The sequence below is a fragment of the Mobula hypostoma genome, chromosome 13, assembly GCF_963921235.1.
Source record: "Mobula hypostoma chromosome 13, sMobHyp1.1, whole genome shotgun sequence".
Classification (NCBI taxonomy): domain Eukaryota; kingdom Metazoa; phylum Chordata; class Chondrichthyes; order Myliobatiformes; family Myliobatidae; genus Mobula; species Mobula hypostoma.
The window spans coordinates 59,477,700-59,495,814 of NC_086109.1; the positions used below are offsets into that span (position 1 = coordinate 59,477,700).

At 37.1% G+C, this 18,115-nt stretch overlaps 1 protein-coding gene across 7 annotated transcripts in view; it reads right to left on the minus strand.

Moving 5' to 3' along the window:
- arnt2 (aryl-hydrocarbon receptor nuclear translocator 2) overlaps window positions 1-18,115 on the minus strand; it is a 402,719-nt gene that overhangs the window by 353,975 nt on the left and 30,629 nt on the right. Inside the window, exons 2-6 of one of the 7 annotated variants that reach the window (XM_063065764.1) lie at window positions 12,643-12,690; window positions 7,629-7,671; window positions 6,068-6,085; window positions 4,651-4,864; window positions 298-511 (exon numbers count right to left, since the gene is read on the minus strand). In XM_063065764.1, coding sequence (XP_062921834.1) covers window positions 298-511; window positions 4,651-4,864; window positions 6,068-6,085; window positions 7,629-7,671; window positions 12,643-12,676 — 523 coding nt within the window. In that variant the 5' untranslated portion in view covers window positions 12,677-12,690. Of the gene's footprint in view, window positions 1-297; window positions 512-4,650; window positions 4,865-6,067; window positions 6,086-7,479; window positions 7,672-12,642; window positions 12,691-14,253; window positions 14,283-18,115 lie in introns of those variants that run through there. The other 6 variants (XM_063065766.1, XM_063065768.1, XM_063065762.1 and 3 more) reach the window with 6 other exon arrangements.

Genomic DNA, 18,115 nt, shown 5'->3' on the forward strand with positions numbered 1-18,115 from the left:
AATAGCATTCAGAATTGGTGCAGCTTGCTTCATTGTCAAAGACTTTGTGAAATCAGGTATAGAGAATTAAAATGCAGACAATGGCATTCTCAGACTTAAACCCATTTATTAACTATAAATGGGAAGACAAATCAACTGTAGGAACAATATATCAGCCTTATCTATTGTCAAGCTATATTTTTTGGCTGAAAGGGGCTCTTGCCTGGAAGTAAGGCAGTTTCTATAGTAACTTATTAATTTACCAGAGATTTTTGAGCTCCAACATTCAAGTCTTTCATAATCAAACAAACTATTTACCTGTCATAGAACTTTCTGATGTAGACAGCTGTTCTCTGAGCTTCTCAACATCATCTGGATGAACTTGATCATACAAAGTGCTTCCAAACCACTCGGACTGTGGATGGTTTAAAACAGGTGTAACTGAGTCTGATACATAGATGACTCTTCCAGTCTCAGATGCAGCAACAAAAAGGAATCCATCTGCTGCCTCCAAAATAAGATGTTTCAACTCCTTCAAAAAGAAAGTTATACAAATATTAAGATGGACAGATAACAATATTTGTTGGTGTCATACTTCTAACATTTCTATAATGATCCATCATAAAAATATCAATAATTTAAGATTATTGTCACAAAGTCACAAAATTAAGTCACAAAAGTCACAAAATTAATTCTTGGGCCAACAAAGTTGGTCCTTGACGAATTCTGAAGTGGTATGAGAACTTCCTGAACCAAAAGGATAGACGGTGAAACAAAGCAGATATAAACACGAAGAACAGATATCAAGTTGATAACATGAGTGAATATAGGAAGTTTAGAGGGGAAAATAAAAACGATATGAGGGAGTCAAAGAGAGATTATGAACAGACTGGCAACAAACATAAAAGAGCACCTAAAAAATCTTCAATGCACATTAGTAGTGCCAATCAGAAACCACAAAACATGATCAACATATAAAGACAGAAGCCATGGGTGAGGTTCTGACTCAGTGTTTAAAATACAGTTTTACCAAGAAAGATGAAGCTGCTGGCATCTTAAAAAGGCATAATTGAGATGATGAAAGGGCTACAAACAATTGATAAAGTGACAATAGAATGGCAATATTCAAAGTGAATAAGTCACTTGTACAAGTAAGAGAGAAGAATGATGGAATTTAGAGAGCCCTGCCCATAATCTAATGAACATGCAGGGGTCCCCGAGAAGTATTCCAAATGTTACAAAATCATTCAAACAAAGGGTGTACTAAGTATTCACTTCTGTAAGAAAATAGGAATGCTGAGTATTTTTAAGTGGTGAGATATTTGAAGATATTAATATTCAAAAAACCTTGGATATCTTTGTACACAGACCACTAAAAGCCTTCTAAAAGCAATTAGGAATGCATACAAGAAGAGGAGCAGGTGGAAAAGGCAGAAATGTTGCAGGTAAAGTTTATTGCAGAAAGATGTGTTATACTTTGGTAGAAGGAGAGGCAGTATACCATGTTGGGGGTTGGTACAATCTTAAAAGTACATAAAAACACAGATATCTGGCATAAACTGTTGAATGTGTTATAGCAAGTTAAGAAAGTGGTGACAAAAGGATCCTGGGCGTTATAAATAGAGGGGAAAAGTACAGAAACAAGGATAGTCCATCCAGAGGAAACTCGCCCAAGTCACAGGGAGAACATACAAACACCACACAAACAGCAGCAGATATCAGGATTGAACCTGAGGCAGCATCTCCATTAGATGTATCACTGAGCTACCCAAATTACTGCTGTAATCATGTGTCCTCTGTAATATTTCACAGTTTGTTTCAGTTGGCTTCAATCAGACCACTACTCAAGAACATGGTAACCTGCCTCAAAGTCTATCATCCAGTAGCACTTATATCCACTGTGATAACGTGCTTTGAGAGGCCAGACATGTAACAAATCAACTGCCAGAGGAGTGACCTAGATCTGCTCCAATATGCCTCCTGTCACAGCAAATGCTATTTAATTAGACCTTCACTCAGTTCTGGAACACCTGGAGAGTGAAGTTGCATACATCTGAATGCTATTCCTTGAATACAGCTGTGCATTAAACACCATCATCCTCTCACAGCTAATCACTAAGCTCAAAGAACCTGGCTTCGATATCTCCCTCTATAACTGGATTCTCGATTTCCTCACTTGCAGAACCCAGTCAGTTCAGATTGGCAACAACATCTCCACAATCACCATCATCACAGGTACACCACAAGGCTATGTGCTTAATCTCCTGTCCTACTCACTTTATACTTATGACTGTGAGGCTAAGTACATGTCCAAAGAGCTGATTATCAAACTCAGGAGGAAGATCTCCACGTTCTCCACGAGCTCCACAAGCCAGTCCTCATCAGGGAATCAGAGGTGGAGAGGGTCAGCAACTTTAAATTCCCTAGCATTATCATTTCAAAGGATCTGTCTTGGATCCAGCACACAAATGCCATTACAAAGATGGCATGGCAGTGTCCCTACTTTCTTACAAGTGTGCAAAGATTCAGCATCTTATCTAAAACTCTGACAAACTTTTATAGCTATGCAGTGGAGAGTATACTGACTGGTTGTATCTCTGCCTGGTAAGGAAATGCCAATATCCTTGAACGTAAAAGCCTACAAAAAGTCATGGATACAGTCCAGTCCATCACAGGTAAAGCCCCTCCCCACCACTGAGCTCATCTACAAGGAGCACTGTCACAGGAAAACAGCATCCATCATCAAGAACCCTCTTCTCTTCTCGCTGCTCTCATCAGGAAGGAGGTACAGGAGCCTCAGGACCCATAACACCAGCTTCAGGAACAGTTATCAGGCTCTTGAACCAGAGGGGATAACTTCACTCACTCCAATACTGAATGATTCCACACTCTATGGACTCACTTTCAGGGATTCTACAGTTCATATTTTCGATATTATTTATTTATTTAGTTAGTTAGTTAATCAATCTGCATTTGCACAATTTGTTTTCTTTTGCACATTAGTTGATTGTCCATCTTTGTCTTGTGCAGTTTTTTCACTGTTTCTATTGTGTTTCTTTACATTTACATTAAATGCCTGCAAGAAAATGTTGACGTGTGCATGTGTGTACTTGGATAATAAATTTATTTTAAACTTTAAAAGAGTATTGTTTTAACTAGACAGGCAATGCAAAACATTACAATTGCTCCGCTCTCTTTAGTTTCCTAACAACCAAACCTCCTGCCGTTTAGTTAGCCATACAGTCATGAGAAAAGTGACACCATCCTGATATAACTCCCAGGAGTGTTGTAAAGGAATGTGAATGAGCATAGTGTCACATTAATCAGAATATTGCCCCGTTTGTTTTGTCATATTCTGGATGCATGACAGCAGAGTTTTAGTGACAAATATCTGTAATTAAATGCTCCCAGAAATTATTCTCTTCTAATTTTCCCATATGCCTATGGTCTATCCAACACAGTCATTTTCCAGGATGAAAAGCAGTTTTATTTGGCAGGCCAAATTAATGATAAAGAATCAGTTAAATGTCAGAGATTTATGAAAAGCAAGATAGGATTAAAAAAATCCATCAATAAAGTAAACTGATTCTCAAGTCCAGTTACCTGCGACAACAACTGGATGACAAAACATTAGACTTGATCACTCTTTCTGAACTTCCAGAGAACAGCTAGGTGTAGCACAATTTTTCCTGGAACATTTCTGCTAAGGTACAGGGAAGATTTGTACATGCCTTGCAGCTACAAACTATGCAGGTTTTTTGTTCAACGCCCTCCATACTAAATTCTGTTCTCCTGTTAGTATCTTGGCAGCTCTCCCAATGCTATGCTCAAAGGGATAATGTGACAGATTATCTTATTCACCAGAGAAACCTAATTCTAGATTAACATAAAGTTTATACCATAGTACAGCAATGGACCAACATTCCAGTTGAAGAAGTTACTCAATCTAATCCAATCTACTTTCAAGCCCCTAACCTGAATCCCGTTGATCACAATTCTTCAAATACATATTCAACTGGTTTTAAAATGTGATGAATAGTTCATCTCTACCTCCCTTTAAGGAAATGAGATTCATATCTGTGCCATCTTCTGGGTGAAAACCATTACTTTTCATCTCCCCTTTAATCCTTCCAACATCCACTATAAATCCACAAACTTCGTTTTTTTTTGACTCATCTGCTATTTACTCTCAGGGGTCTTTATAATTTTGTACATCTCCAATAAGTCTCACCTTAGCTTCTCCTTTTCCAAAGAAAACAACTCAGTTTATCCAATCATTTCTTAGAGCTAAAAATCTTCAAATCATTACCCCCAGTTGGCAAGATTCTCATAAATTTTCTCTGACCCCCCCAACTCAATACTTATTTCCTACATGGTGACTAGGATTGTACATTGACTCATCTTAATCTTTCTGCAGTATTTGAAATTCTAATCACATTGCCTTCTCCACTTTTCATCCTTCTAGTTTCTCTAAGAGATCAATAATACATCACAGATCAGAAACAGGATGGGGAATATTCTGTTGATATAAAGGCATCACACAATTTGAAAAATATGATCAACTTGGCTGCTGACGTTGATTAAAAATGAGTATGTGTAAAAAAAAAGTTATACACTTTCTTCAGGAGTCGCAGGCCAACAATAAATAGAATTTCTAATTATAACACTAACCTGTTCTGTTAGAAATGAAGGTTTATAGGCACCATCAGTCGAAGTATTTCCTGTTCCCCTTAAAGACTTCATATGAGACACAGCCATGCGAAGAATTGTCAGTTTATCAGGTTTGCGTGCTAAAGCACTGCATGTTGGTACCATGTCAGATAATTCTGTGATGTAAGCAGTCATCTTGTTTCGACGTCTTCTCTCAATTTCACTGTGATTCTCTCTGTAGATTTTAACAATATTAATAGTATTGTTAAACTATAAAAGAAAATGAAAAGCACAAAACAGCAGTTGCCTTTAAATTATTTCCTGCAGACCAATCATAGTTTAGAATTTCCTATCAAATCTTATGGAAAGACTATGTTAAAAGTGCTACAAGTTACAAAAGGTTAAATGACAGAAACATCAGGTCCTCAAAATACAGATTAGTACTCAAGATAAGATGCCTCTCTATCAGTCAAATTTGTGCTGACTTAATGCTAGTTGAGAAACTCAGTTCACTGAAGTTGAATGGAGATTGTTGCTGGAGTGATCTGGTGTGAATTTGTTCTCTTGAATCAGAAGTTAAAAAGAAACATATTGTGGGTCATGTTTCACCCTGACTCGAAGAAACCAGATCTGAGTTTGACTTCGGAACAGCAAGCAGGTCAATTTTCTCATTTGCAATTTGATGCATAAATACATAAAATAAACATTTCCTTTGCATTATTGGATATTATTTTGGACTATTGCAGGAAGCATTGCATTTGTCTGATAAAAGAATCTCAAATTGTATCTTTTGTTCACTCAGGCTAAATCTGGCCGAATAAACCAGTTTTTCTTAATTTTTAATCTATTTAATCAAAAGTTTCATCAATTCCACCTATTGAAAAAAATAGAGAAACATGTTTAAGTAAATGCTGTCCTGTTGATCAATAGAACATATGGTATGGATCTTACTGGGCAATGCTGGTCGCATTGGAGCTTGGAGTATACTGTGAAATTATATCTGGGATCTCATGCCAGTTCAAACTTGGTACAGGATAAAGATCTCACCAATTTTATGCCAAGCTAGTGGAGTTCTAAATATCCTGGACCAGCAAGGTAAGGTCCAGCACATCCTAATCAGGTAAATATGTCATGGGAAGACTGTAGTGATTTTAGGAAGCACGCCAGGCCAGTAGATTCTGGGCCTTCTTTCCAGTTCCCTGTTTTCTACTATACCATTCATTCTTAAATAATGCATGTTAATTGCAGAACATAAAAGGTACAAGGTCCATCCACAACAGCATACAACTTGTATAATGAATCTGTGAGAAAATCTATGACAGCTTTGAAATTTGTAACACATCTTTTTTTTTCTCCAAATACAAAAATACTTCATAAAATTGTGTAACTACATTTCAAATTAATTCATTCTAATATTTCTTATTCATATAGTACTTACTTCATAATGCCTAATTCCCTATATAAATGAAGCATGTAAACAACATAATTTAAAAGAGCAATTATTGATTTCCATGATTCTGCACAATAAACACCATCATTTCTTTCAAAAATATTGGTAAATATTGCAGTACAATATTTCAACAACTAAATTCAAAATATATTCTGAATGATTACATTATATTGATCTTCTAACAAAATTCAATTTAGGACATTTTTTTAAATACGTATGTTGTTTTTAATACTACCAGATCATTATTCTATGTATAACAGGATTATGATCTGTCACAGACTGTAAAGGTAACTCTTGACAGATATACTTTGAATCTCATTAGACCACATTTTACTGCAAGTATTTTATCTACATTTAGTAGTGAATTATATTTCAAAAATTTAACCAAATGGAGATATCTAATTTTTTTGCACTGATTGAAGTTGACAGGTGTAAACATAAAACCACATTCATATAGTAATACAATGTATCTCAAACAATTTTACTTCAACAAGCAGGTGGAAGCATTTTGCACACAGCGAAGCCTCACAAAAGCAATAAGGGAAATAAAAATTAATCCTGTTGTTTTGGTCATTGTTTCATGCAGGAACATTCAAGTTCACTCGTGCCAGGTGAAGCCGTCACCACATAACAGCATGCTTGACTCAACATCCAAAGCAATTCAGAACTCCATCAATACTGTGGTAGTGAAAATAAATCACACCTTCACTAGGGATTGAAACCAAAACTTTCATATACAGAGGCATGCTTCAGGATGAACTGTGAATGTTGCAACAGTCACATCTGGAATCAACTTTAAAAGTTGTCAAAATGTATCCTGGCCTATTTAGTACAAGACAGTCATCAGAGATCAGGAAATATTACCATATATCCATAAAATTGCTTTAATGGCTCACAGAATCTGATATTTTGCAACATATATGCTACACTGTAAGTAACTGACAAAAGCAGCAAAAGTACCAAGAGTTTTTACTCTTTTAAAAACACAAACTGCTGAAAGAACACAGTGGGTCAAATAACGTCAGACTGATTCTTGACATAGGGTCTCAACCTAAAATACAGAATAAGCTTTTGCTTCCACAGATGCTGCTTGACCCGCTAAGGCTCTCTAGCAGTTTGTTTTCTGCTCCAGATTCCAACATCTGCGGTCTCGATTCACCATTAAAAAATTTGATTCCAAAATATCACAAATATAGTTATAATTTGCAACACTTAACTGGCTATAACATTGCACTCTGAATAAATCTTAAACATGCAAAGGCTGCCGTATCTATTTGTCATATACAGTACTAAAACTGTCATTACTTTAGATAAGAATATTTGCTGTGTATTTCTTACTTATAAGTATTGTTGACATACAAAAAATATTTCAGAATAGCTGATAGAGTTATTTTTCTTACCTGTGCAGTTTTTCTTTTCATCGGCACTATGATATCGTCTGAGCTGGAAGCAAATTCAATTCTGCTAGAAAAAACTAGCTGGCTTTGCCTGAGGGTGGCAAAATTACACTGCCCAAGCTTGCTGATAAACCAATTTGGGCTACGCCTACCTTGCACAATTTTCTTTATCACCACGGACTCTGATGAGCATACCTATGAACAAAATGAGTCAATCAATTCCAAAGGAGCTTAAAAACAGATCCATCCATATTTTACATCTTCTAGATTAATTAATGCTACATGACAATATAGATGTGCCAGATTTTAAAATTAGTACTGAGAATTAGAAACCAATTTGCAAGAAATCACAAAAGAATAAATGTTTGAAAAAGCCACAAGAAAAAGAAAAATATCTTCTTCATAGTAATACTATTTCTATAGGCATTTATTGTCCATACCTATCCTCCCTGACCACAGCAGACAATTAAGATCAGGTAAAGACTTCCTTCCTTAAAGGACATTATAGTCAACATGGCTTTGTGTCAGGTAGGTCGTGCCTCACAAACCTGATTAAATTCTTTGAGAAAGTGACAAAATATATCAATGAAGGCAGAGAAGTGGATGTGGTGTACGTGGATTTTAGAAAGGCATTTGACAAGGTTACCCATGCAGGGTCATTCAGAAAGTCATGGGATTCAGGGAAACCTGACTGCCTGGATTCAGAATTGGCTTGCCCATAGAAGGCAAAGGGTGATAGTAGATGGACTCTATTCTGTCTGGAGGTCAGTGACCTGTGATATTCCACAGAGATCAGTTCTGGGGGCCTAGCCCTTTGTTTTATTTATAAATGACTTGAATCAAAAAAAGGGTGAAGTAATTCACTTTGTAAAATTGAACATGAGGGCAGAATACAGGGTTTAAGGCAAGATTCTTAACAGGATAGAGGATCAGGGGGACCTTGGGATTTAGAACCATAGGTCCCTCAAAGTTGCAGTGCAAGTTGAGAAGCTGGTTAAGGACAATGGTGCATTAGTCTTCATTAGTCAGGCAATTGAGTTTAAGAGCCGTAAAGTAATGTTACAGCTCTATGAAACTCTGTTTGGAGCATATTTGTCCACAACTGTACACTTGGTGTACATGTGTACAACTGAAGGACAATAAACTTGAACTTGAACACTTGAACTTGGATTGTAGTGTTCAGTATTAGTTGCCTCATTATAAGGAGGATCTGGAAGGTTTAGACAGGGTTCAGAGGAGACTTAGGACAGGATGATTCCTGGATTAGAAAATTTTCTTATGAAGATAGGTTGAGCGAGCTAGCACTTTTCTCTTTGGAGAGGAGGATGAGAGGCGAGTTGTCAGAGGTGTACAAAATGATAAGTGACATACAAAATAAGAGGCATAGAGTGGACAGCCAAACAATTTTTCACAGGACAGAAATGGCTAAAACAAGGCAGTATAACTTTAAGGCGTTGGGAGGAAAGTATAGGGAGAATGTCAGATGCAGGTTCATTAAGACAGAGAGTGGTGGTGGAAGGCAGATACATTGGGGACACTGAAGAAATTCTTAGATAAGCATATGGAAGGAAAGAAAAATGGAATGCTATTTGGGAGGAAAGAATTAAGATTTATTTTAGTGTAGGTTAAATCATCAACACATCATGGGCTGCACTGTGCCGTATTTTTCTATGTTCTATGGATAGGAAAGGCTTCAAGAAATATGTATGGGCCAAATGTACCAGCTTAAATGGGCATCTTGGGTGGCATGGATGAGTAGGGCCAAAAGGCCTGTTTATATGCTGTATTAGCCTATGACATTACTTTTGGCAATTTTACAAGAATTGAACAGTTTCATGGTTAAGGTCAATGAGACATTTTCCAGATCCTTACGTAATTATTTCAAAATTAAAATTCCTCGAGTGCAACATGCTAGGATCTGAACTCAAACCTCTGGATCAATGGTCCAGAAATCTGGCTGCTAATCCAGTAATTTAACCAATATCTATTAAACCCATAGAACTATTACATAAAACAAGGTCAAGCATCAAACTACAGTGTCATGCACCAACACACTTGTTTCAATGTACAAGATAGATAGTGATTTGAAAGCAGTTTATTCAAAATCAGTACATAAAATTGTGCAGAATTCAAAAATCCCTTATTTTAAAGGAAAGTTAATATGCAAGACAGTATAATGCTTTTAAGTTAAAGAACCATAAGGATATCAAATAAAAAATTATCACATTTGCAAATGAGAACTGTTTTTGTATTTTTTTCAAGTAACACCCACAATTTCCTCAGAGCTTCTTCTCCCACTCTTCTGCTGGAACTTTGCCAGAACAATAAACAGGTGTTCAGCCTACCTCCAGGGAACTCAGAGCAGTAAAGTGGGTGCAATTCAGAGGAAATTGTGGAAGTGTAATTATTTAGTTAATGAAGGCTTATGCTAAGGCAGTGAAAACAGAAAGTGCTGAAACACTCAGCAGGAATCTGTGGATAAAGAATCAGAATTTCAGGTTAAAGATCACTCATCAAAACTGGGAAATGATATCAGATTTCCAGCATCTGCAGTTTTTCTTAAATTTGTATCTTGTTTTTAGATTCCTATCTAATTTGTATGGATCCAGTTAATTAGGCATAACCTTTCATGATGTTTCAATAAATGAAATTCGCTTAGATTGTTGTAGTCTTCAACAAAAATTAAATTAATTGAGAAATTCAAAACTGGAGACCTAGAGCATTGACCAGGATCTGAAAAGTTTTAGTCATTAATTTAAATGAGCTTTCATTTATATTCTTGGAGAGGTAAACAATGTAAATCCTGTTGAAACCTATTCAACTTCCAATGAAATCTCTTCCAAAATTTCAAAAAGCACTGTACGCACCTTCCTAATATGAAGAACAGGTTTTCCCTGTCTAAATTATAGCAAAACTGAAGCTAATTTCAATAGATCCCGCAAATATCTAGAGTTAATTCCACTGAAATTTCCACTGCTCGTACTAAACCCAAGAGAGATGAAAAACTCTTTGAGTTGGATCATCTTCTTCACACCAAGAAAGGCTTAGTAAGGGTTGAAAGAAAGGTTTATTTAACTAATCCCTGGAATGAGAGTGTTTACTTAAGTATCTGAGTAGAAAAATCTCTGCGTTTTGGAAAAAGAAAGTTAATTTCATCAAGAAGTATGAAACTCTCGGAAGCCTTGGAAGAGTTGATGCCAAGAGATTACTCACTTGCATTAGTGTCTAAAATAAAGGAACCATGGACTTGTTATAAAGAGTAAACTATTAAGTATGAAAACAAGAAGAAATTTCCTCAAAGTTGTAAATTTTTGATATTCTCTCTGCCTAAGTGTTATTGATGCTCAGTCATATTCAAAATGGATTTTTGGACATTTAATGAACCATACAATATGGGATTGGGGAAAGTGGAGGTTGAAATAAAAGGCAGTCATTGATTTAATCAAATAATAGAGTAAATATGAAGGAGCTTCTTTCAGTTCAGGAGCTTATCCTAGATTGCCTCCCATTTCTCACATCATAAAATCCAATGTGCAAGTCACACCTGTGAATAAATTACTCTGCTGCCCATTTTTGGGGAAGTCAATTTTAAAACAACTTTCTTAAAAAATCCCTAGTATTTTTGCATAATTGTTTTTTACTTACTTGACCAAAGCCACAAGCCTTGCAGAAGTACACAGTACTCAGAAATGAAAAAATGCTGCCAGATAGTAAGGTCAATTTGCAAAACCAAATCTTAAGACTTGGCATTTAACACTGTCAAGTAGCAAGAATAGAGTGGTATGATCCAACTGCATGGGACAGGAGATGCCAGTCATGCAGGTTGGTGGTGGAAGGGGGCATTAGGGAGGGAGTTTGGTTCAGCAGAGGAGAGAGGAAAAGACAATTGGAATTAAACAAAGACAATGTGGCAAAAAGCCAGTTGAACCTGCTAGCAAAAATTTGTAAAGATATATCACACTGCTGCTCAACTCTCCATTATCCCCATTATACAGCTCTCTCCTCTAAGAAAGCCCTACAGAAACACTTATACAGCAGATTTTATAGTAATTGCTGTATGTCAGTACTGTCTTACAAAAATTTGTTGTTAAATTCCAGAAACTCCAGCTGAGATTTGTTCAACAATGCTACCTCGATGTCACTTGATATATTTTAACATATTAAAAGTATCATTTAAATGTAAATTGTTATCTATTTAGATAACTGCTTCTCTCCAATGACTCTGCTCAAGGGAAGAATCACATCACTGTCAAATAGCTTCCTGCTTTTAAAGATTTTTCTTGTGATTTTGCTCTTAATCCTCTTTTTTCCCCTCATTCATTAAGACGACAATAAAATGTGTGATGTCTGATTCATAACCTGTTGTCCATTGCCAATATGCTTATGTAGTTAGATTGGCCAAGATTATCACTGTAATGAAAGGAATGCATAATATGTGTGCATTTATTATCTTGTAGCCTAGCACATACATCGAACCAATCCTCATCTGTACGATTTCTTTTCATCTGGAATAAACAATGCATCATTTCATGGCTCTCTGAATTCGTTCTTGTTCAATTACCAAAATGTATATATTTTGATTTTTCTTGATTTCATTTGCTAAATTAATTTATGAACATGTTACTTTCACCATACTAACCATGTTAAAGAATGCTAAATGTATGGACATCCATTGTGTTAATTACACCATTTTTGTTTAAATCAGAATATTTTACTAAAATCTGTAAAAACTGAAAAAAAATCAAAAGAATTAATACCAGAAGTACTCAGCAGGCTAGGCAATATCTGTGGAAAGATAAACAGTTAATGTTTTAACTGAAGATCCTTCATCAGAACCAAGAAGGTGAGTAAACAAGTTAAGTTTTAACTAACAAAGGTAGTGGATGCAAACCAAAATTAACATATTTTCTCACTTTCCCAATTTGATGAAGGCCTTTCAATCCGAAACATTAACTCAATTTCTTTTTCCATAGATCCTGTCTCATCCGGTGAGGTTTCCAGTATTTTCGGTTTCGCTTACTGTAAAAGAGAGTCAAAACATAATACGTGCCATTTAATATCAAATGTGAGTAAAGATACATATAGTGCCCAAACACTCCACAGCACATTTTATGACATAGACTATCCAATTAACAATCAAAATACACTTACTCCCAATTAACTCACCTTGAAAATTTGCTAGGCCCTTCTCCATCTTCATCGTCAAAATCCAGTCTAAAGAAAAACATACTTGTATCAAAACAAAATGTACTTATTTAAGCACGATATACAACAAAGCCTTACAAAATATCAAATCACAAACAAGAGAAAGTCTGCAGATCCTGGAATTCCGAGCAACACACACAAATTGCTGGAGGAACTCAGCAGGCCAGGCAGCATCTAGGGAAAAAGTACAGCAACGTATCGGGATGAAACCCTTCTGCAGTTTTTTCCATAGATGTTGCCCGGCCTGCTGAGTTTCTCCAGCATTTTGTGTGTGTTGCTCAAAATATCAAATCACCAGATCATGACTAAGATAAATAGAATTTATTTTTCATGCATTACGCACTTAGCACCATCTACTATTTTTGTCTTATAATTTTACGCATGCTGGAATAAATACACGTTTTGATATTTGTAGCTAAGTCAGCAGTGACAATTATGGAGCATGAAACATGTCAGAACACCAAGAAACAAACAAACACAAATGACAGCATATTTATTAGTAGAGAACTAATTATAGCTGAGAAATCTGCACTCATTTACATCAATATCGTGCCATAAATTGGGCTCATTTCCTGATTATAAAGGACACACAAATTCAATAATTTGAGTCGAAATACACTAAGTTTTATTTCAGCTTTCTGGCTATCAGCTGACATTAAGGCGATGTAGAACAAAAAAAATCCACAGCTGCTTTTGATCCTTTTCTCCATCAAGGTGCCATGGTTTACGATCATCTGCTAGTATTTTGCAAAGAATGACAGGTACTGCATCAAAGAGCATTGTGGAAAATAAAAGTTCAAAGTGCAGGAGGAAACATATTGGCACAGATAGAAGACTGGATGGTTTATATTAAAGTGCGATTAGGCATAAATTGGTCTTTTATTGATTGCCAAGACAATAATTGGCAAGCTATAGAAATCAGTCTTAGGGATTCATTTTTTCATAAATACTTAGAAAAAAATGTTATGGATGAAGGCACCACAGTTTTGGTTGCTAAATTTGCAGATGATATGAAGGAAGATACTGGAAAGAAAGATGCAAAGACGACATGGGGAAATAGCAAAAGGAGAGGGTGGAGGCAAGGTCAGGAGCAGAAGGCGAGGACAAAGTAATTGGGCTAAGATCTGACAAATATGGAAAAGCGTGAAGTTGTCCATTGTCCATAGACAGACAATTTCAGTAGACTCCGATAATCTGGCACTCTCCGGGCTCTGGTGGGTATAAAAAAAAACAGTGAACCAAATGAATTTAAGTATGTGGGAAACAGTACTAGTAGATGTAGTGCAATCATTGAAAATGGAGCCCCAATGACTATGAACGGACGACATGAGAAGGGCTCTGGTCAGTTTAAAACAAGCTTTGGAAAAAGGACCTGGTAAGAGTAAAGGGAAAACAAGTAATGGGGTCAAGTAAATAGAAATAGAAATGGGACCTTGCAAATTTAAAAGCATAGATTTGGAAGCTGCATTCCTGCATAAAATGGTGTCAGAGCATGAAATAGTGTGCATAGTTCTGGTCACCACAATATAGAAAGATTATCATTACCCCGGAGAGGATAAAGGGGAGACTTACCAACATGTTACTTGGGGCAGAGCATTTCAGTTCCAAGGAGAATCTGGGTAGGCTGGGTTTGTTTTCCTTGTAGCAATGAAAGTAAAGAGGGCATGGGGTAAATAGTAGGAAGCTTTTCCCAGCAGCAGTGTTTAAAACTAGAGGTTTGGGGTAAATGGTAGGGAGAATTTCCATCAAAAAATGGAGGCACCTTCACAAACTCCCACAGCCCTGGGTGACCCTGTGATCTCAGTCTCTGACGATGTAAGAGCATCCTATGGAAAGCATCCAGCCCAGATGGGGTACCTGGCCAAGTACTGTGACCTGTGCTAATCAACTGGCTGGAGCAGTCTGAGGTACCATGTGCTTTAAGCAGGCTTCAATTATACCAGTGTCTAAGAAGAATGCTGTAACCTGCCTCAATGAGCATCTCCAGTAGTACTTACATCCAGTACGAAGAAGTATTTTGAGAGGTTGGTAATGACGTTTATCAACTCCTGCCTTGAGAAGTGACTTGGATCCATATCAATTTGTCTACTGTCACAACAGGTCAACAGCAGATGCCATCTCATTGGCTCTTCACTCAATCCTGGAACATCTGGAAGGATCCTCTTCATTGACTACAGTTCAGCATTTAATACTATCACCCCCTCAAAATTAATCAATAAACTTCAAGACCTTGGCCTCAATACCTACTTATGCAACTGGAACCTCAATTTCCTCACTTGCAGAATCAGCTTAGATTGGCAACAACATCTTGTTCATAATCCCCATAGCACAGGTGCACCACAAGGCTGGATGCTTGCTTTATACTTGTGATGTGGGGCTAAGCACAGCTCCAACATCATATTTAAGTTTGCTGTCAACACCACTATCGTTGGCCAAATCAAAGGTGGTGACAAATCAGCATACAGGAGATTGAGAACCTGGCTGAATGGTGCCACAACAACAACCTCTCACTCAATGTCAGCAAAACCAAAGAACTAATTATTGACTACAGGTGGAGGAAACCAGAGAACCATGAGCTAGTCCTCATTGGGGGAATCAGAGGTACAGAGGGTTAGCAACCTTAAATTCCTCAGTGTCATCATTTCAGAGGATCTGTCCTGAGTCCAGCACGTAAGTGCCATTACAAAGAAAGCACAGCAGCACCTCTACTTTCTTAGAAGTTTGCAAAGATTCAGCACGTTATTTGAAACTCTGACAAACTTCTGTAGACGTGCGATGAAGAGTACACTGACTTGTTGCAACATGGGCTGGCATGGAAACACCAATTCACTTGAATAGAAAAGCCTCCAAAAAGTAGTGAATGCAACCTATTCCATCATAGGTAAAGCCCTCCCCAACACTGAACCCATCTTCAAGCCGTGCCATGCTCTCTTCTTATTGCTGCCATCAGGAAGGAGGTACAGGAGCCTCAGGACCCACACCACCAGGTTCAGAAATAATTTTACCCCTCAACCACCAGGGTCTTGAACCAGAAGGGATAACTTCACCCACTCCATCATTGAACTCTTCCCACAACCTATGGACTCACTTTCAAAGACTCTTTATTTCATGTTCTCGTATTCACTGCTTATTTATTTATTATTATTTCATTTTTTGTATTTGCAGTTTGTTTACTTTAGCACATTGGTTGTTTGTCTACTTGTTGTGTGCAGTCCTTTATTGGTTCTATTATGTTTCTTTGTACTTACTGTGAATGCTTGCAAGAATTTGAATCACAAGGTCGTATATGTGACATGTATGTATTTCCATTATAAATTTATTTTGAACTTATAAAAATTGAGAAGCATGCTTTTCATTAACGGGTATTTGAAATATAGTATCCACAGCACCAAAAAGTGGTGGAGGTAATGGTTTAAGAATGATCTAGTTGAGCACTTGAATCTACAAGGCATTGTCAGACCAAAAAAAGCTGGGGTTCCACAAAAATAGAAAGGCAAAGGACTAGACAACGATGTTTATTCTGGACTTGTAAATGCTTTCTGAAAGAGGAAAAACAGCCAATAGTTGCCTGAGATCTAACAGCAACATATCATACCATCTGGCTGAAAGGAGAAGATATATAACTCAAAACAATCGCATTTACAATGGTGGTGGGCTTTATCATTAACATAAAACCCAATAGGCCTGTCATCCGCTCCATCAGTGAAAAAGACAGAAGCACATACAAGCACTTATGTAACAGTGTACCATAAGATTTGGCTAGCACCATATCTCTTCAATATCTATGTATGTGACATCCAACCCTTTACAGCTAAAAGGTACACCAATGCAAATGAAGTAAAATTGCCACATTTTAGAAAATTAATAGTTAACATCTTACCTTCACCAAAAGATACCTGAGCTCAACAGATAAAAAATATGAATGTTTCAGCTTTGTAATGCAATGGCATAAAAGAGGTTCAAGACCATCGTACCTCCCTTTACAGACAACCCATGCACCTGGGAGTGTATGTCAATGAATGACACCCTCAGAAAACATTGAGAAAGGCCTGACTTTTTGTGCGATATATAGAATATTTTAGGTACCAGCGGCATTTCAGTCTCCCCTTCACTTTCTTTTCCAGTGTACCTTGATCTGAAACCAGGTGAAGTCAGGGTATTTGGATGTATAATCAGCAAGCCCCATTCAACAAAACACAAGTAATCATAAGAAACACAGTGCAAGGACAAAACAAACAGCACAAGGAAAGGGTAACACAAAGATTAAATGGAGCTGTCATTTATTCACTTAAAAGGTATTGCAATCAAAATGCTATGATTCTCAAACATATAAGGTTACAGAGGACAAGTGCAAGGGATTTTGCAGATGCTGGAAATCTTGAGCAACACACACAAAATGCTAGAAATGAACAGTCGACATTTCAGGCCAAGAACCTTCATGGGGTCCTACAATGCACTACCATCTGGAACACACACAAAATTTAACTTGCAAAAATATATTTTTAGCTAAAAAGTTGCAAATAATGTCACATTATTGGGACTAATGGACACAATCAGCAGATCAGGCTGTATCTGAGGAAAGTGAAATAAGAGTTAATGCTTCAGATATAAAATGCTTCATCAGGTTTTCAACCTGAAATATTAATTCTGTTTCTCCCAACCTGCTAAGTGCTTTCCAATATTTTATACTTCAATTTCAGATTTCTAGCATTTACAATTTGGACTTTAATTTAAACCTTAAAGGCATCCATTAGTCTTGCGAGACCATGGATCTGCGCCTGGAAAGTCTTCACTCTCCAGGGCGCAGGCCAGGACAAGGTTGTATGGAAGACCAGCAGTTGCCCATGCTGCAAATCTCCCCTCTCCACGACACCGATGTTGTCCAAGGGAAGGGCAAGAGCTGATACAGCTTGGCACCAGTGTCATCGCTGAGCACTGTGTGGTTAAGTGCCTTGCTCAAGGACACAACACACTGCCTCGACTGGGGCTCAAACTCATGACCTTCAGATCGTTAGTCAAATGCCTTAACCACTTGGCCACGAGCCACGTTCATTTATCAGGATCATAAATGCTGATTGGCCTGTTAAAATTACTTGAACGAATTATTCTTGAACTATTATTTCATCAAGTTCCAACACTCATTCCTGAAAGTGACTTAATGCAGAAAAAAAAAAGAAGTGTACTTCTCATTCATAGAAACTCTTCCTGTAAAACCAGAACAGGTTCAGCTCTGAACCCATCATAATTGGATGCTCCGGAAGTCACATACTTGAGATCGCATTAGAAGTAGCCTCAGAAGATCTAATCATTTTGACTTATTGAGAATGGTGATGCATTTTGATAAGGAGAGTGAATGAAAAAGCCAAGTGGGGCCAAATACATATATATGATGACAAACATTCTCCAAATGAAACATGTAAAAGTGATTCTCGAG